Source organism: Diabrotica undecimpunctata, chromosome 7 (assembly GCF_040954645.1).
Source record: "Diabrotica undecimpunctata isolate CICGRU chromosome 7, icDiaUnde3, whole genome shotgun sequence".
NCBI classification, from domain to species: Eukaryota; Metazoa; Arthropoda; class Insecta; order Coleoptera; family Chrysomelidae; genus Diabrotica; species Diabrotica undecimpunctata.
In genome coordinates, this window is record NC_092809.1 from 60,239,904 (window position 1) to 60,262,032 (window position 22,129).

The window sequence follows — 22,129 nt, forward strand, 5'->3', positions numbered from 1 at the left end:
GATTAAAATTGTACAAAAAATAATTCTCTTCATTTGTGTTTATGTCCATTCATGTAGTAAAGTTAATAATAAACTAGATAATTCCGTAATTATGCTTCCCTTCCCCTTCCACTATTTTCCCCGATAACTCGGAAAATATCGATCGCACGAAAAAATTTGCAAAAAAATTGTAGCAAATCCCAATGGCAACAATTTAAGTATGTACCCTTTCGTCAAAAAGTTTTAAATAGACGAGATATTGAACAAAACCAATTCCTATATAAACAATCTCTGCAAGGTCTTATGCTAGCGCCTTTACCGCATACGTACAACCTAAAATATTGATTTCAGCATAATAAATGAAAGAAATCAAAAGTGTATAAAATATAAGTAGCTTCATTTATGTTAAGGTATATTCATGTCGTAAAGTTAATAATAAACGAGATAATTTTATAATTATACTTCCCCACTCTTCCACTATTTTCCATTAACTCGGAAAATATCGACCGCACGAAAAAATGTGTAAAAGAAAACTGTAGGAAATTGCATTTTCAATAATTTCAGTGCTTACAATTTGTCAAAAAAATGAAAATGGTGGAGATATTGAGCAAAAACGGTTCACCTTTAAAATCAAGATGGCGGCTGACGCAACTGCTAAATTCATTCGTAATTTTAAATTTATACTACTATTGTTCCCCCTAAAGTTTAGAATAATAAAATTTGAGGCAGCTCGCCTTCTTTGATCTAACCTGACTGGACTAATTTTTTATTAATTGAAAGTTGCCAATTCGGTTTTCTTCAAGCGGTATAAATCAAAGTTTCCTTAACAAAATACCAAACTATTATTGCTAAAAATACCTACACCTATATTTCTAGGCATTAAGTGGATTTATGTATAAATCTCTTATATACAAAAGGCACACAGAAAAAGTTACATGGTATTAAAGTTACAGAAGTTTTTAATATTACTACAAAATGTTTTAAAACTTTTTTTAGAAAATTTATATTGTGTTAGCATGCCATGGCCAATAAAACCGAAGTAGTGAAAATATTTGTTTCTCGATTTTTCTAGATGTTTGTAGTGGGTCTTCAAACCTTCCCTATCCCAAATTTCTTCTTATTATTCTTTTTATATAGACATGACCCTGTCTGTTTTTCAATGTGTCTCCAGTAAGTTGTCGTTCCATCATTTTCGTAATCATCCTATTGGGCAACCGTCTCTTGCAGTCTTTACTACTCTCTTTGTTGTCATTCGGCTTATATAATCGTTCTATTCTATCTTCTATTTCTTACCCAGTTCTTGATGTTCTCCATCTTGCATCTACGTCGTATATCTGTACTTCTAGCTCTGTTCCATTGAGTCTTACCATCAATTTTTCTAAGTTTTTTTTTACCTCTGCTGTTTTTAACCTTTTTGTCCTCTCTCTGCCAGCTCTTGTTTCCGCCGCGTATGTCATTATTGGTCTCATGACTGTTTTGTAAATTCTGCCTTTCGTTTCTTTACCGATATTTTTATTTCTCCATATTGTTTCATTTAGGCAGCCTGCGGCTCTGTTTGCTCTATTTACTTGATCTTCCACATCAGTTTGGAGCTTTCCGTAGCTAGATAATGTGATGCCTAGATATTTAAACTCCATCACTTGTTCTATTATCTGACCTTCCAGCTTAAATTTACATCTTAGCAAATTTGTTGTTGTAACCGGGCATTTTTCCTTTTTTGGAGAACTTAACATGTTCAATTTTCTGGCGGTTATATTAAATTAGTGCAGCATACTGTTACGAACATGCTCTCGGTCAATAACCGGTCACGTAGGCGAATTAGAGGTCAGAATATTCTCGAACATAATACTTTTGGTATATATAGGTAACAATGTTAGAAGTAAGTTTAGTTGTTAAGATACTACCGAACTGTAAAGTTATAAATAAATATGTTTAGATAAATTCGAACCGCTCGTTTTATTTAATCTCGCTACAGTTAGTGTTACGGTGTGAGTAAAAAAAATAAATTCAGCAGTGACCTTTGAAAAAGACTTTTGAACTTTTGAAAAGTATTGTTCGTCGGGAACATCCGCGTAATTCGGTAGTGATCTTTGTACGAAAGAACATTCAAAAATAACGTGTGTGCCTGACCAAAGATGCTGCTAGTACAACTTTTAGTAAAACAGTTGCGTGAGCAACTGGAAGAACGCGATGAAGACTGCAGCGGGTCCAAAAAGATACTCCAAGAACGACTGAAGACTGTTCTCAACAATAATGGAGAAGACCCAGAGACATTCCATTTTCAGTCAGCAGAAGAAGCAGTTTTAATGAAGATCGAAGAGAGTTCCAGAAAAAATGATAAGAAATTTGAAAACGTCTCTCAAATGATAGAAGAAACTTCTAAAAAAACTGACGATAAATTCGAGACTGTTTCCAAAAGATTCGATGAAACGTCTCAAATGATCGAAGAAACTTCTCAAATTATTAAAGAAACAGCTAGACAAAACGACGAAAAATTCGAAAATATGTCTAGAAGATTCGACGAAGTATGTAATCAAAACAATGAGAAATTTGAAGAAGTCTCAAGAACATTTGATAAGATACAGAAAAATGTAAACGACAAGATAGAAGACGTAGAAGAGAAGATCAAACAATTAGAGACCATGATAACTAACACAAAAGTGCTACCACCAGTTAATACAATAGCCTTAGATCCGGTAGTAAAAAAGAATCACCTAGAGACGAAACGACACATAATATGAGATTCAAATTGCCACCATTTGATGGAAAGTCCTCTTGGTCCATATAACTTAGACAATTTGAATTTTACCAGAGCTTGCGTTAATTATGTTATTTTTGAGTTTTTCCCAGCTTTCCTCGATGTTATCGTTTTCTAATATTTCATTCTATTTCTATATAAGTATTCCATGGATGCCGTATTTAGTCATTCGACTTTGATTTTTGTTTGTGTTGGCGCCTTTCTCTTGGGTGGAAAGTATTTCAGGATAATCCTTATTTTACATAATATTAGGCTATGGTCGCTACCTACATCTGCTGACTTGAGGCATCTTACGTCGATTATTTTCGATGGATGTATATCTCTGTTGGTTATCCAACTTTTGTATAGTACATAAGATTAAAGTAGTATTTGTTTGTAAGATCATTAATTTAGAAGATACAGCCACTTTTTACATGCAATATTATATTTTTACAAATATTAAGTTTATTATTAACTTTCAATTAGGAATAGAAAAAATAATAATTTGAAATAGGTAAAAAGAAATAAGAATAAGACTTACAATCAATTTATTCTACCACTAACCATTTGTTCTACCATTGTTGGTGGTAGAATAAATTGATTGTGAGTAAGTCTTATTCTTATTTATTTTGACCTATTTAAAATGGACTCCTTCAAGTTTTGAATAATAATTTAATTTAAAATGTGTTCAAAATGGCTTCCGTCATTATACATTCTACATCGTTTCAACAATGAATATCGACTATTTTGAAAAATTAAATGTCTGTCAAAATGCATTCGAAGTTTCTAAAATTCAGTTTCTTAATTATTCCACACACGTTATTTCCATGAAATAAATCATCTTTCACAAATCTCGTACTCATAAACTAATAAAATGAATAAACAATAATTTTTTGACATTTTTCAATAGTTTAATTTTCCTCACAGGTTTTACCTCTTGACAAATGAACACCGTTCCGGATGTGTGTTCTTTAAACAATGACGTTTGACATCGATCACATTTATTCTTGTGAATCTGTTTTTTCGTATTGAACAGAAACTACACCTTGGGTTAGTCTGTATATTTTGTGAAATTTTGGTAACGTTGTTTTTCGTTCCGTTAATTGCGCTAATCTTTTACCGAAGAGAAATTGAAAGGTTTGTCAAAGAAGCTCTTTTCATCACAAGCGGTTTTATTAGCTCATTTACCAGTGATATAATAAAATGAGGCTTTGCTACAAGTATGCTTGTATTGGTTTTGTATATAATTTGAGAGTTGATGGTTGCTACATATATTTAGCAAACTGCAACACGGAGTAAATAGCCAACGGTTACTAAATCTAGTAACAGAATACTCTCTTCTGCTTCCATTTTGTCATCCTCGTCAACTGAACTGTAATAATTATCAGCGGTTATATTCCTCCCTGATTTGTCTATAGGTTTTATGTCTTTTTATGAAGCTGGATGTATGATTCGATAATTGGTTACGTCCTAGAGGTTGCTTTTCACAATAAATTTCCATATTTTCAACCTAAAAGGCCCTTGCATCAGTAAGAGCGTAGACTTTTATTCCATTCTTCGCTGGTTTGTTACTGATTTACTGACGGAAGCAACAACGTCCTCTAAAAGCTACCAGCATTTCGTCGACCTTTCATGTCTGTGTTATGATCATCAAATCTGATTGCTTGCTGAAGCAAATGGAAACATTTTTTCGACATTGTAGCTCGAAAATGTAGCTTTTGTGTAGAACACAACAACAATTTGCCTACTCGAATAATAAACTTCATATTTGTGAAAATTAAGGGGTTAAATAGGTCCTGCATTTTTTTTATTCCATATAAAAATATAGTACTTCCAGAGCAATATACTATTTACACCAAATTTGAGGTAACTTCGAGAAATATTACCGGAGTTATAGAGATTTGTATACCGTGCGCTCGGTACATGCACCCTCAATTTAAAAACTAAACGCATTTTAATGAAAGTGAAAGTTTTAATGAATGTTCGTCTCATATTTTTTAGGATTGTTCCCGATTCTCATCGTTTTTAAAATATTTTTTTCGTATAAAAGAAGAATGAGTCGACCAATTGAAATCTCTTTGTACAATCACGAAACAATACTATAAACATGAATTGTGCATAGCAAAGTTTCAGCAATATCGGTCGATGCGTTCTCGAGAAATCGTGCTGAATTAAAATCTCTATAACTCCGGTAATATTAGTTGAATATATTTCAAATTTGGTGTAAATACAATTCAAGTACTATACTTTCATATGGAATAAAAAACAAATCGATTTTTTGAAAATATAATATATATATAACCCATTAATATTGTAATATTTTAAATTGACATTCTAAATTAATAATTTACAAACAAATACTAAAAGATAAAAAAGTTATAAAATAATTATTTAATTCTATTGACGTCCTAAAATTTTCATAAAATAGTTTTAAACCGTTTTGGAGCAATAATAAAAAAGTCGGTTTTAATTTCTAATTTAATCACCGCGTAACATTTTCTGGGTAAACTTTTACATATAAGTAAGTCAGGCCAAATCGACTTATTTTCATTTTATTCGTGTTATGTTGTATGACCAATATTTTTATGACACTCAGTATTATTAACTGAATATTAACAATATCTGACTAACATTTATATCAAATAAAAAGTATAATTACCAAAGTTAAACGAGATTCTAATCATATCGGACTTGGGATCATAATCTCTGTTAAACTTTAACGCTACAGTAAACTTTTGTCCTCTACGAAGTACTGGAACGTCTTCCTCATCAACCAATTCATACTGATCAGTTTTGTGAAGTTTTGAGTTCTCCTTGGGGTACATGTAAAACATTTCCGTTTCCAAAGACATCTTGGATGGGTTGTTGTTTAAATATTAGATCTACAGAAAAATAAACACAAAAATTATTAGTAAAAAAATAATAGTAAACATATCATCTATGTTGTCGTATTTAACAATTTATACCTATTCAATAAGTCAATTGACTTTTTTGTTTACAACTCATAAATATGCAGTAAAAATATATTTTTAAATACCTAATACCTTAAAATTTGTTCCTACACGTGATTTTGAAATGCGAGGAATGTGTGCATCGCGCAACCTAATAAATAAAATTTTCAAGTTAAGGCCTTGCGATGCACACGTGCCTTAACTAGAAAATGGAGAATGATTTCTAAATATGTTAAATGAAAAAAAAAAAACGAAAAAATTCGATTTACTAAGTATCTGTGCGTCATAGAAATATTTTGTCGAAAAGTTTATTAGCACTTTTTGTGTAAAATAAACCGTTCTCTAAAAAATATCGCTTGAAGAGACGCGGCTACGCACGCCACGACATCAATTTTAATTTGTAATGTGAAAGTTTAAATTCGGAATTTTTTAGGCATATTTCAAACGCCTCACATTTGTTGCCAAAAATCAAAACCGAAATTTCATGCCATAGGTTCTGAAGACTTGGCTTTTACAATGAAAATTACATAGTGACCATTTAATGAAAATGTGATAAGTACATTTTAATGATCACATGAGAATCGTAAAAAATTGCACAAAACAGGTAAGGTTTATTTATTTAACAGTTTTATAGAAACTGACTTTAATTGCGACAAAATATAAAAATCGTAAAAGAAAGCTCCACTATTCACCTTTGAAAGAATTTTTGAATTTTTGTCGATAGGACACCGTTACTTCAAGAGATATTTTGAGAGAACGTTTTATTTTACACAAAAAGTGCTAATAAACATTTTTGTATAAAATTGTCTCAGCTTTTTTATTTGAAATATTCTTTTCTACGACGTACAGACGTATTGATTCTTAGTAAATTGATTTTTTCCGTTTTTTCGCTACGAGGGGGATGGTTTTAGGGGCTAGTCTGGAGGAGGTGGGAATAATATACTTTTTTGCATATTTTTTTTTATTATTTAAAGAAACAAAGTCGCATCCACCCAAAGGTTATTTAAATTTAACATTTGTAACAATCAATCATTGTAACAATTAATTACAATTTGTGAACAATTGAACACTTGTAACAATTAATTAAGTTAAATTTTGTGTAACATATTTATACGTTTTAAGTAACCTAATAAATTGTTCGTAACTAAACTTTTATTGAGGAGTGCTTTCAGGTTATTTGGCAAATTGTAAGACTGTCTTTGATTTACATATTTAGGACAGTCTATCAAGAAGTGCTTTATACTGTCTACTCTATTGCATGTTTCGCATTTTGGAGGTTTACTATTTGAGAAGAGATAGGCATGAGTATACCTACAGTGTCCAAGTCGTAGACATGTAATAATAGTTTGGCATCGTCTACTTCTGGCTATGGACTTCCATGAAAAAATATCACCTTTGATGGTTCCGAGTTTCGAACTAGAGTCATTCCACTCCCGATTCCACACACTTAACACCTTATTTTTGAAATAAACTTTTGGATCGCCTGCGATACTCCGACACTCTGTTTCTGATGCATCACTGGTGATAGCGTTACGCGCACTAGTATCTGCTTCTTCATTTCCTTGTATGCCTATATGAGATGATATCCATAGGAAGTGGACTCTTCTGAAATTTTCTTGAGCTTTCATTAATTCGGCCCTGATAATTTTCTCAATGGGGTGTTTAGGGTATACATTTTGCATACCTTTGACTGCGCTGAGAGAGTCAGAAAGGACTAGACAAGGGATGTTTTTAATATTTACTTGCTTGATGGCTTTGAGCAAACCAAATAGATCTGCAGTATAGATGCTGGAATTTAGAGGAAGTTTAAATTGAAAAGTGTCATTAGGGGTTACCATACCAAGGCGATGGAAAAAACCATCAATATTCCACTGAAGTAGAGACTTGAATTTAATGTTGGCTTAACTGAGATGTGTCACTTTCCGCTTCCGATGCCTCACTGTTAAGATAATTATGGATTTTTTTCCTTATGGACGTGAATTTACGTTTTATGGATCTTTCCTTTAAATGGGGATAAACTTGACTGAGCATATGGGACAAAGCTGGTAGGTCTGTGGTATATTCTTGAATTGTGGTTATAGGATCTGTTGACCCCGTGATATTTATTAGGAGCATGTTAAGTTGATCAACGTTTAGAGGGAAAGGTAGAGGGTGATTTTCTATGAAGTTTTTAGCAGGGTCAAGTAAGAGAGAAAATGAGCATTCAGAAGTGCTTACTGAACTAATTTTAGCTTTTTTAGATTTTGCTTGGACTTTAGGTGGTGGAAAAATGTTACATTCTTTTGAAGCTGGATCTGCTTCAAGTGAAATAATTTCATCAAAGTTTCTTTTTGCTTGATTAATTATGTGACTGTCCTTATTTGATGCATCTACTTTGTTCGGTATCTCCGGGATATTAGAAATAGACATCTGTTCACAATGAGAAGGGTTTGTGTCATTGGATGCTTGCAAGGATATATTTGTTGCGCTGGATACCGATGCTTCATTGTTTTGGTTGGGGTTTAGTTGAGCTAGTGGTTTGAAGCACTGTGAAGCGATGTGTCCTGGCTTCTTGTATCTAAAGCAAACTAAACTGTCTTGAGAAATGAATATTCTATATGTCGTGTTGTCAAAAACAAGAGTAAATGACTCTGGTAGTGTTAGATTGTGAGGACTGATATAGATTTGTCTTCGAAAACTAAGGATGTGATTGTACTCAGGAATAGAAGCACTTATTTTGAGGAAGGTCATGGGGGAGACAGGAACTATGCCAATTTTTTGTAACTCGTTGATTAGCAAGTCGTGCGGTATTGAAGGACATACGCCGGAGAGCAAAAGTCGTTCCGTTGGTGTAACTAACCTTCTTGCTCTGACAATTTCACCTTGTATTTCTATTTGACCATGATTATTCATAAAATCGTCCACTATTTGTTTATTGGATAAATACATACATATGCGATTATTAGATAATCTAGAAGAGAAGATTATATTTTTCGGTTGAATTATATTTCCAAGTGTAAGAACGTAGTCTTGACGTTTGGTATTTTCTAAGGCACTAAAGATAATTGCTTGGGACTTTAAAGGAAATTGCACTCTCGACGCTGCAAGAGTATGACTGTGATGTGTTTATTTGATTTTGATGGTTTGTATTGTAGGACTGTGATGTGATTCCATATGTGATTCCAGGTACATATATCAGTCTTTACTAAAAGCGGTTATTTGCTGGTAAGACTGGATTTGTTTATTGACAACAATAACAAATAATTGCAATTTGCTGACTTTAATGCTAATTTAACTGGATATTATGTAAAGAGTTTGTATAAGTTTATTTCAATATATCACTAAGATTCACAAATTATAACTTACATTAAAATTTGTTAATGTTAAAAATATTTGGAGCACAACATTATAGTTATCGATGCAGAACCGAACTCCTTGCATATTTTTTGATGTTCCAAAAATTAACATGCTCAGAAAAATTCAGCTTGTTCCATAAGTTAGTATGAATTTTAGATGTTCAGTGGTATTTTCGTCTCTGATGACTGTATAAATAAATTTATTTGTAACAAAAGCCAAGCATCTCCGGCGTTTTTTAGACGGCTCGGTTCCATTTACATCGGATTAGAAAAATGAAGAAAATACGAATAAAGCATTTTTTTACGTAGGTTTACCAATTTTGATATTCGAAATTCAATTTTCTTCAACGTAATTTGTGTGGTATTTTTCACCAATGGTTTTTATTATTATAATATATGTTATAAATATCTTGAAGATATGTAAATTTTTATCGAGAAAGAGCTTTGAAGTAAAAGGTAATGGTTTAAAAATTATCACCATATTATTCCTAAGTTTACCGCAAATGCCGGTCAAATTTGACGTGTTGTATCTTAGAAACCACAACTACTAATTCAACTTTTTTGTTTTATAAGAAACGTCCTGCCAAATTTTTTCTAAAGCCGTTTCCTAAATTTTAAGCGAATAGTTACCGAGATATTCTATTTGTTTATGAGCCAAAAAATTGTTTATAATTTTAAAACATTCCTAAGACTGTACAAATAATTAGATTTCAATTCCATAAAGTACGTTAGATAGGTTAAGTGCATTTTTATAATTAAAAAATTGGCAAACTCCTATAAGGTCTAGTTTTTGTTGTGTAAGATTTTAAAAAAATTAATTTAAAAAAAAATTAGATTGTAAATATATTATACGAAATCTATTAAATCGATTATAATGAAATTAGGTGTGCTATTTTATTTTTTAGTTCTTAAGATTTTAAAGACGAATTATGAAGGTCTTAAGTGCAATATAAGTGGTTGAAAAACATTGAATAAGAAAAGGCTTATTTCTTCCCCTTTTTTGTATTTATTGCTATTTTGCAGCAAGGGCAATAAACTAAAACATTTTTAACTAGCCTATCTTACAGAAAATTAAACTGTCGATATTTTATTTCATTACGACTTTGCTCCAAAATGAATTGATTTAGCAAGTTATATGCAAGGAAAGTAGAAAAAAGTATATTTTTTTAGTAATTTTTAAATATTTTAAATAATTTTTTTATTAATGTTGCTCACCTATTTGAGAGTAAGGATGAGGTAATTATTATTACTAAAGTTATCACCTAACTATTTCTGCAAAAATCTGAATGCCAACTCTCACAATCAAATTTAGTCGTTTTATCACAGATCCCCGTGGTCTAACCTGCATATTGCGGTACGGTTGAGTCTAAAGATGCGATCTGACAGAGCGTGGACTAGTGTTCTACATCGGCAAAGGGAAATAGAAAATACATAATAGAAAAAGACAAAATATAAAAACGTGAACCAACCCACCGTGGAAAACCGTTTTTATCCACAATATTTGTGATTTACAAACACTGTGATAGGTGAAAAATGTCTATTTATGGACTTCAACTCCCATTGTTTTTCGGTAAATTAATACAGTTTAATGGAATTTGCAAGCTGATTTATAGCACGTACTTACCCCATAAAACCTTCTAACATAACTAGGGACAGGTGCGGTCAGTGCCGTGGTAATTTTACTATAAGTTGATCTAACGAAGTGGTGTTGGAATTTTTATCATTGTATAAATTACCCAACTTTTAAAAAATAAAAAAGTAAAATTTTTAATAGCAACACTGGTATAATAGATAAAAATAACCTAAACCCTGATCTCGACGGACACGCTTCATTGCGGTAGTTATCAAAACTTATTTAGTAGTAGTAGTAGAAACGTAGTTATATATATATATATATATCAGTTTCACACTAACATGGGGTGGTCTCCCTCTTGTTCACTGAATATATTTTCTGTTCCCATTTACCGACGTGAAACAACAAAGAGAGCCATTACACGAGCTGTCTGATGCCGCCTTAATAAGTATATTGTTAAGTTTGGATCGACTTGTTGTCGTAGTAAGCGTACCAGTAAAATGGTACGCTTACGAGGAAAATGAGTGATTATGAAAACTATCAAAGAAAACTATAAGAACTAATGGATAATATGTTGCCACATAAAGAGATATTTGAGTATTCATCGAAAAGTTATATAAAAGTACTGATTCTTCCAAATCATCTAATTATTTTTCATCTTCCGTTCAAAAAAAGATGAAAAAAAATGCTCAATTCTTATAATAACTCTCATGACATAAATCAACCAAGTACATCATTTGAAATACAAATCAAAAGTGTTGAACAAGAAAATCATGTTGACGACATGGAAACTAATTCGGTTAGCGGTCATACAAATCTAATCGATGAAACAATTAAAAGTGTTATTAGAACATTTTAATGGGATAGTGGTACAGGTGATGAAATACCTAGTGCTTCTACAGTGTTGAACTGAAATGAGGTAACCGGGGATAATTTAAAACATTTTAATATTTTCGAACAAGGGTTAAATATAATTGATAATACCTTATTTACGTATGTTAACCAGCCTATTAACTTTTTTCCTGTTTATGGACGCAGTAATCAAAACGCAGTAATCAACGTAATGTTTGCGTCGCATAAACGAAACCCTCGTGCTCTTTCGAGGACGTCTTAGTTTTCTACATTATATAAAAAACAAAAGACACAAGTTTGGGGTAAAATTTTTCAAACTGTGTCTTGAACAAGGGGACACGTATCATTTCAAAATATATTGTAGGACAGAAAAAAATCATACTTCTGACGAGTACCAACATCGACTGTTATGAGGCTTTGCAAAAATTTTGTCTTACAGTATCTGATTAACGGCAGTAATACATTAACTAACAGGACAGTCCTTCCAGTAGGGATTCTATAGATTGGATCAGAAAAATGTAAGCGGGCGTGGTGTAATACTACTGTACTTTGGTTGCATTGTTAGTATGTTGACCAAATTGTGCAGAAAATAATGCTGATAGAAAAGGCAAATGTCCCAAAACCTCTTCGGTCATAAGCGTTAAAAAACCTTCTCCAACATAAAAAATACTCAAATGATGGCATCGCCTAAGGTAAAATATTCCGGAAGCAAGCAGAGCAACCGATAGGATTTCCTGGTGAAAACTATTTCAGTGAGTACACCATTACAGCTTAGACAAATAAGAATAGCGTGTTAAAATCTTAAAAGCTTTATTAGTAACAGTATGGAAAGCGCTTTAAAGACTTTAAAAAATTGCTTGCATCCAAGAAAAGAGGTAAAAAGGCAAAGGACGAAAGAACTAAGTGAACGATGCAAATTGTGGTTTGTAGGCGAAAGTAACACTAGGAAGGGAGTTGGTATAATTGCTAATAGAGAAATGAAAGATAACGTAAAAATTGTAAGAACGAATGATAAAATAATGTCAGTGAAATTTGTACTCGATTAGAAAGTGTCGAATGTTGTTTGTATTAATGTTCCTCAAGTTCGTCCGGAAGTAATACCTGGAGGACTAGACTTTGGAAGTAGAAATGATGCTGGAGATTTAGAAAATGAGAATAAGAGAAAGAAGGTTTATTCAAAGCAAAATTAACAAAAATAATTAGATGGAACATAAAAGAAATCCTAATACAATCTGGAGAAATATGATCAGTATTATTAAAACTCTGCCAATACTTGGAAAAACCTCAGACCTCAGGAAAGAAGTTTGAGAATAAAGAGACCTGGTGGTGGTCAAATGAAGTTCAATAAGAAATGAAGGAAAAGAAAAAACTATATTAAGTGTGGCAAGGAAATAGATGGAATAATTAGAAAAGAAAAGTTAACTGAAATATTCGAAATTCAGCTTTATACAAGGTAGATCAAAAACAATTACAATTGGAAGGTAATAAACATAACAGAACGTATCTGTCGGAAATGAAAGGAATAGATGGATGAGTGGTGTGACAAAAAAGGTAAGTTGTTCTTGGAAGTAACAGATAAAGTAAAACCAAAAATTTGATGGGAAACGCTTAGACAGGACATGTCTGTATCAATGGTATTGATATTGGTATGATCTAAGTTACAAACTTGTAGAGAAATGTAATTAGAGAAGCCGGCACCTGTAGCAAAAAGATTGTTAGTTGTGATGAATCACAAGTATATTTAATTTATTTGCAAATAATTTTTTCTATTCACTTTTGCTGTAGACATGATATACTAAACTAGAAAGCTAAAAACAAGAACTTATAACATCGATTTTCTCTACTACAATTTTTCCTGATTGTCCATTAATTTTTTAGCTATAGCATATCGAAATTCTAGTTATAACAACAATTGCTCGAGAAACTTTTACTACAATCTAAGTTCCGACTTAGTGCAACCAACTCTCAGCTGATAAGACAATTTTAATAAAAGGAATAGAGCGCCAAAATAATAAAAGCGTTAGAGCGTTTTATTGCTCTATTCAAAAAGTTGTAGTTTTAATTAACAAATAATACTTTATCTAAATTTTTGACACAGGAAGGCTATGACCTTTCTTAATATTATTATCGATATTGGTAAACTTTTGATTTTAATTGTGATTAGAAATATCAATAGTTTGTGAATTTGATTTTAAGAATTTGTTATTGTTTGATAAGTTATCGGGTATATAGGATCATTGCCCTTTATTTGTAAAAATAAAAAATGTATTATAACTGTTTTTAATAATAATTCTAGTAGGTATAAGCTTAAGATGTCTTCTTGATTTAAAAATGAGAGTATATTGTAATAAATAATATGACTAAAGTCCGCCCTTATATTTGATAATATTAATTGGATTTTATGAAAATGTTAAATGCTAAAAGTTACGGCTATGTTTTGCTATTGTAAATTTAAAATTTTTGCCATCACATCACAACATACATTAAAATGAAATTTACAACATGATAAGAAAGCTTTATTAAATTTAACGTAAATAAAATGAACTTAATTTAAAATTAATAAATTTATAATTCAAAACAGTTTAAGCATCAGCTATAATTATTTAATTAAATGTTCCAAATAATATTCACCAACGTCCATACAATTATAAAGTCGGTGTTCGAAATTACGTCGAACATTTTGAAGTATTTCTGGGTTACTAGACCATAGCCCCATAGAAAGAAGTCCATTGGAGTTATGTCAGAGGATCTTGCTGGCTATTCAATAAAACCTCTTCGTTCAAATTCTGTTGGAAAAATAATGAGCTAATAGTACCATCTTTATAAATTCCGGACCATACATTTAATTTCAACGACTGTTGGGTATGTGTTTCGTGGAAAGCTATAAGATTTTCATCATCCCAATAACGGCAATTGTGTCAATTTACAGTACCATTTAGAAAAAAAACATTCATTCGAAAACAAATATTAAATAGAAATAGAAAGTTTGGATTACTTGAGTTATCTCGAGCTACTTTTTGGTACTTTAGGTAGTTTAAAAATTAACATGATCTAAAACCGCTATTTCTGCTGCTTTATTCCTAAAACACGTTTTTCACATTTTCTTTTTTTGTCAGCTACTGATCATATTCATAAATTTTTTTAATTTGTTTTAATACGTATGAGTGATGAAGTTGATTAAATAATTTCGTTGGGATAATCTTATCTTGATATCCATTGAATCTAAATTCGAAGAGTTGTGTTCTCTTTTGTCTGCTGACGTACATGTACCTAATATGGTTATGTTTAATTACCTGATAAAAATCTCAATTTGGCTGAGGATTTAATGTTTTGAAATGATTTTTTTTAATGCTATTTTCTTAATATGCTATAGGGTTTCACGCAAGACTCCGGGACGCGGTACAGGCTCTTGTTCCGTCCGGCTGTCCCGCAAAACTAACTTAAATTATATTTTCTAAATTTAGTAAATATATTTTTATAATAATGGCATAAAGACAAAAATATTTATATTTTTTTCTGAGCATATTTTGTTTTTACAAATTATCTTAACAACAAATTGTCTTAACAATTAAACATTACTACGTAGATTATACGAGCAAGACTATATGCGGATGACTTAATAATTTTTGTAAAAGGAAAAGATATTAGAACCATAATGAGAACTTTAGAATGTTCCGTAAATAAATTAGATACTTGGTCTTTAAACACTGGCTTTGAACTTTCTACTTCCAAAACCAAAGGCATTATTTTCTCAAAAACAAATACAGATATCAACAAAAATATTACTTTTTATGGAGAATCAATAGCCTTCTGTTCTCATATAAAATTCTTAGGAATGCATTTGGACAACAAACTGTCATGGAAAGAGCATATAAAACAGTTAAATTTAACTTGCAACTTAAGACTGAACCTTTTAAAAACACTGTCAAATAAGAAGTGGGGGTCCGCTCAAGACACTATGTTATCAGTAGAAAAATCTTTAATTCGATCTAAACTGGACTATGGCTGCATTGCATATGCATAGGCAAGAAAAACTGTTCTAAAAACTCTAAGTGTCTTAATACGAACGCGAATGGTCGGAAAGAATAGTATTGTGAGCATTTAGGGGCACACCTACAGAAAGTATTTAAGCAGAATACGAGTCCAGCTACGACTGAGTCGTAGTAGTGAACTAGTGAGTGAACTAGAAGTGACTAGTGAGTGTAGTAGTGTCTGGGGTCTCGGGAGACTGAGACCTCGGAAGCCCTGAAGAAGACATCAGAGAGGATGTCGAAAGCTCGGCAAAATGGATATCGACGCGGTTTAACCCAGAAGACCGGTGAGTTTAATATTAATTTTGATAATAGTATTAATCTTAGCTCTAAGTTTAATATATATATATATATATATATATATATATATATATATATAAATAATTGCTTATTAGATATATTAATTTCTCAAACCAAACAAAGGTTTCAAAGTTTCTATGACTTGAGTAATAAATTTGAAGTATTACAACCTAAGAAACTTTTATCCAAATGAAATTATAAAAAGCAAGTCGAACGACTGACTGTTAAATACGATAAATATATTTAATCTTTATGAACAGTTACTTGCTTTAAAAATCTGCTTGTAAACTGTAATTCAGAAAATTCAATCTGTTAAAAAACAGAATTATTAATGATAAAAAATAATAACCTTGCATTCAGTGTAAATAAGCCTTTTTCTATTTTTAACCCTTCCTTCTATGAGACAGGAACGACTATCAGACTTGTCGGTACTGTCTACAGAAACCGAAAATATAGAGAAATTTAAATCTTTTTCAGCTATGGACGCTTTAATAAATAAGTTTTCCGAACAAAAGGCGAGAAAATTTTTAAATTGTTTGGCTAACATATTATTGGCTCACAGGAGCATTTGCATTTTTAATTATATTTGTTTACTTTATAACTATATTTAATAAATGTTTTGTTCAATACAAGCGTTTTTGCTTCTTTTGCTGAACATTTTTTTAGCACTATCCCATAGCAGTCGTGGAACGTCGTCCCGCGACAAACTTTGGTACGGGGCCCCCGTGGGGCTAGCTACGCCACTGTACTACACCAATGTACAAATCTATCGGAAGACACCAAACACGGCCTTCATAACTAGTCTCTGGGAGAACTTTCATTTTTTTTATGGCGGATTCGGATTCCTTACGTCAAAGTAAGTAACTTTTATTCCTGACATTTTTTCGAATTAGTGGTAGATGCTGCTATAATCGGAAACATACGATTTATCCTGATACCATAGGAAAATTATAGAAACGGTATAATATCTCTAGAAATAAACTGCAAAATAAAAAACCAAGAATAACACCAAACACGACCCCCCTCCACCCTTGCTGATGGGGTAAGCGTAACTTTAAAATCTTAAACGAAAAACACCATGGGAGTTTCTATTTCAAATTTTACATTTGCTCCTCACTCCACTCTCAGTGGGTGGGGGTGGAGGTCCTGTTTGGTATCTTCCAATAATTTTTTGAATAATATTAAAAACGTGTTTTTGATGTTTCATTTAGCAGTGTATTTCTAGAGATATTACATCGTTTTTATAATTTTCCTAGAGTATCAAGACAAACCGTTTTTTTTTTCGATTATAGCGCTATCTATCAACAATTTGAAAAATTGTCTCGAATAAAAGTTACTTATTTTTTCATGAGGAATCCAAATCCTTATCCTTATATATACCTTATCATTGCGAACTTAACCCCATTGAACTAATCTGAACACACAACAAAATGGTGGATACACCTAATAATTGTAATTGTATTCATAAAATTCATATATATATATATATATATATATATATATATATATATATATATATATATATATATATTCCGGAAATCAACAGACGAATAAAACAAGCGTGGTCAGCATTCGGACGAAATTCCATAGTCTTCAAGTCCAAAATGCCACTATACCTCAAGAAGAGAGTATTTGATCAATGCATATTACCCGTCTTGACATATGGATGTGAAACTTGGATATTAAAGAGAGAAATAACGTCGAAACTCCAAGTAACTCAAAGAGCAATGGAAAGATGTATGCTAGGGATAACAAAGAGGGATCGTAAAAGAATTGAATGGATACGGAGGCAAACCCAGGTGACTGATGTAATCCAAAGAATAAAATCCCTGAAATGGCAATGGGCAGGACATATGGCAAGAAGAACAGATAACAGATGGACCACTAGAACAACTATGTGGTACCCCAGGAACGCTAAGAGACCAAAGAGGCGCCCAAATCTCAGATGGGATTATGATATTAGAAAATTAACAGGAACAACGTGGTCTCGAATAGCACAAAATAGAAAAATATGGGCGCAAATGAGCGCAAATTATTACAACAACGTATAACTAAGACATCGTCGAATAATAATAAGAACATAGAATAACTTTGAAATAAGGGAGGCTGCACCGTAATTGGAAACGGTTGATAAAGCTGCACATGATGATGATGATGATGATATATATATATATATATATATATATATATATATATATATATATATATATATATATATATATATATATATATATATATATATATATATATATATATATATATATATATATATATATATATATATATATATATATATATATATATATATATATATATATATATTCTAAATAAAAAAATACAGAAGATCGATACATGATATGTTCAACAGTAAATAAGAAAATATTAGAAGATATTGAGATAAATCTAGACCCTACAAAGATCAATCAATACCTAATTTGTCACAAAGCTACCAACAGTTTTTGCCCAAAAAAAATCAAACAATAGCAGCGTTCTATAAAAAACGAAACAGTCTCTATACAAGAATATAGATAGGAAAGAAATGATATTCCCATAAGGTCCTATTGAGACACAAGAATGGAGAGACGTAAAGAAAACAGTAATAACGCAATAAGAAATGAGTTACAATTTTTCCATGAACACTTGGTAGAAATATTATAAAAGGAAATCGAATTAATCTGTTTATGAGAAAATGTCAAATTATTGACTTGAAAACTGAAAATAGGAAAAATTTAGACACGACCAAAAAAATTGAAGAATTTTATACAGAAATGTATTGAACAAAGAAAGAGAAACCAAATAGAGTTAAACAACAAAGAATTTGTACGTATAAGATTGGAAGAAATTCCAAAAATCATTATAGATAAAATAAGTTACGCTCTGACTCAACTAAAAAAATAATAAAACATTAGGTGAGAATAACCCAAATAACAAACAATATTTCAGAGATTTTATATAATATATTAATTGTGCCCTCGATGAGAAAGAGTATAAACAATAAAAGTTATAAAGAATTAATGATTTTGTCACATTATGCTTTTTTGGAGCGAAAAATTAATTTAAAAATTTTGGATTATGCCATTTTGAAGGTTTCTGTCTCTTAATAGATGAAAGGTTTATATTTAAGTATAAATAGATACATTTTAAATGGTAAGCAAATAATTCGAAAAAAGTTTTACAGTAAATTGTTAATATTAATTAAAAAACAACACCGAAATTTCTGCAGCAAACGTATAGGTTTTCCTATTATAGGTATATATTAAGGGAAAATACCTGGTTATTGCGAAGTCTTGGAATATTTTGCGTATAAACTGTAATATATCGACCAACATAAAACAAAACTATATCTAATAATTATTTTTAAAAAGATCAAGGATATATTCTTACCTTAGGAAAATCACCTTCACTCCACTAGCCGTTTTTGGCAAGTAAAGAAAAAATTGTTAATTAATAAAGGTTTTGGTTTAGGATAGGCGTTATCAAATTCAAGATATTCTTACTTAATTATTTCCTGCGAGCAGAAAGCATCCGGTGGCAAAACCGCAGCATTGATGCGTGTTTGAAAGGTACTTTGATTAAAACGACTACATTTAATATGATTTGATAATGAGCAGGATTTTGGTCTTAATTTGCTAATAAAAGTTATATTTTTCTTGATAAAATAACCAAGATACTGTTTTAATGTAGGAAATATTCTTAATGCCTAAAAAAATGCCAGCTAATACATTTTATAACTCGTTTTTACTATATTTTGTAATAATTGGCATTATCCTTTGGGGTAAACTGATTATTTTTCTTTTTTAAATAAGTTCTTGTTACTAATATAATTTTAAAATATACTAGAAGAACGAAAATGGTACTTATAAAGACCATAAAAGCAGCAAATATAAAATAATAAAAGAAAAATGTGCAAAAGATAGTTTAATAATTAACACAGTACCAATTCCTAAGGAGAAAAGCAACAGTGACAACAGAACTGAAAATGGACATGAATATAAACTGCTACTGAACAAAAGTTTCATCTATATTTAAAATTACACAAATGGAAAATCAACAAAAGGAATAATCATACAAGGGAGTCAATTTTCACATGCTCACCTTGAGTTCCTCTCTTATTAAGCTCCCACCATGATAGTTTATGTATTTCCCTCGTCTGTTATAGTTTTTGTTACAGAGTGGTCCATTATAATTGGTCCATCCTTGCTGAAAGTCTAAAAATTGTAGGTGTAAATTTATGTAATGTTCGTAGCACTTTTCGATTTTCTTTTTCAGAAGCCTTGTTGGTATTGCCGTAGTGTATTTTTGGTGTATTTATCTATTTTGTTTCTCAATATGCTTGTCAATATTTTGTATATGGTGTTCAGTATTATGATTCCTCTATAGTTACTGGTATCCCTTGGATCTTGGGTCTCCTTTTTTATATATATACTGGTATTATGTGACCCTTTCTCTACTCCATAGGCATATTTTCCGAGTTCCATTTATTTTTTATTAGTTTATGAAACCGGTGCATCAGTACTTCTCCTCTATTTTTTATTAATTCATTGCTAATTTTTCTGATTTTAACCTGTTCACTGTTTCAATAATTTCCTTGTATATGGGAGCATTTTCTTCTTCGTCTCTTTAAACCCTTATCTCTACTTCCCCAATATGTTTGATTTTGTACGTTAAATAACTGCTGTCTCCATCTTTCTTTACTGATTTTAGGTCTTTTGTTGTTTTGGCTGTTGTTTGACGAGCCCTAACAACTATATATTGGAACAAGCAGTTATTTTGCGAATAAAACACCAATTTACCGAAATTCTTTTATTTTAATTTTTTAAGTGTAAATATGAAACTAACAACATTTTTTATGATATATGGAATTATTTTTACAGTTCAACTATATATTTTATGTTGATTACTATTTAATTAATTGTTTGATAGCGAAAAAATGCTGACAACTTATTATTGGGACAAGAGATTTTTAACAAATTAAAATAAATATTAATAAGGCGTAACGTCGCCCTTAGCTTGAATAACAGCCTAAACTCTATTTAAACTATCCCATATTTCTTGTAATTTAGGACGTATTTGTGGCAAAGTATTCTGAGGGTTATTTCTCAGGCGTTCTTTCATTTTATGCCAACGTGTCTCTATTAGATTAAGATCCAGACTTCTAGAAGAATGTGACAAAACTTTAATGTCATATTATCCCATCGATTTTTTGGTAGATTTAGCCGTGTGGTATGAGGCTCCGTCCTACTGAAAGATAAAATCTTAGGATGAATATTACTTTGCCGCACTTGGTAGAAACGAATATTCAAGGATATCTTGATATTTGGCTGCGTTTACTATGGCCTCAATAAAATGTATAAAGTTCTGTTTGCTTCTGTATTTTTCCTGAATCACACGCTTTCGATAATCTCCCACACAGACATCAAATATGCTTTAGTTACTATAGATAACTTTGTCGCAGTCATGTTTGGTCCAGGAAAGTTTTGATTTAGCCCAAATGTAACGATTCCTTTTTTGACTTTCCGCCGACAATAGTTTTTCTTTGGCCTACACGAATAAATCAAAAAATAGAAAATTTATATCGCAAAAAAAACCTATCAAACATACTTTATAAAAACTAAGACTACTATTAATTGTGGATATATTTGCGACAGTATTCTCTGGAAACAGTCAACTCACTGAAAATTTCACGCATTGTTTTCCCTTCATGGTACTGATGAATAATAATTTCTCGAACTTTTGGATGAGTAGGTTTTCCACGTGCCATCATTATATTTTACTCTTAATAAAACTGACGATTGTCTTTATTCATACTCAAATGACGCGTGACAATTATTGTTGACAACGCACTACCTAATCGTATGTTTGATTTTTGATTTCAAAGCCTTCTTTGTGCCAGGCCGATAAAATTTAAAAAACGTGAAGGAAAAGCAAAAAACGTTACAATATTTAGTTGTCAGCAGTTTTCCATTATCAAACTAATTAAATTCTTATTCTCTCTCCTGCTGTCACCCAATATGTAGCTTCTTCATTTTTATAATAGTTTTTAAACTGTTTGTCCTTTGTCTCGTGTTGTGTAAATGTATTAGTTAATGTTTATGACATTCACCAAATTGTTGGATAGCCTAATTTGGACGAAATGCCCCTGAAGATGCTCTAGGAGCAAGATTTAATAAAAATTGTGCTCGATATCTGCCTTTTATTTAATTAAAATTCATTTATTCGAGCATTCAACCATATATCACTTTAATTAATTAAATACTAATCAATATGAAATATATAATTAGGCTGCAAAAATAATTCCATGCATCATAAAAAAATGTTTTTAATTTCATATTTACAATTTAAAAAAAGTAAATAAAAAATTTCGATAAATT

The 22,129-nt window shown here is 31.1% G+C and overlaps 1 protein-coding gene across 1 annotated transcript in view; it reads right to left on the reverse strand.

Annotated features, from left to right (window-relative positions):
• Positions 1 to 19,298, reverse strand: part of LOC140445404 (hemocyte protein-glutamine gamma-glutamyltransferase-like) — a 60,025-nt gene extending 40,727 nt beyond the window's left edge. The window contains exons 1-2 of the mRNA XM_072537406.1: positions 19,143 to 19,298; positions 5,376 to 5,598 (exon numbers count right to left, since the gene is read on the reverse strand). Of these exons, the coding sequence (XP_072393507.1) occupies positions 5,376 to 5,568 (193 nt within the window). The 5' untranslated portion in view covers positions 5,569 to 5,598; positions 19,143 to 19,298. The remainder of the gene's footprint in view (positions 1 to 5,375; positions 5,599 to 19,142) is intronic.
• Positions 19,299 to 22,129: the final 2,831 nt, after the last annotated feature.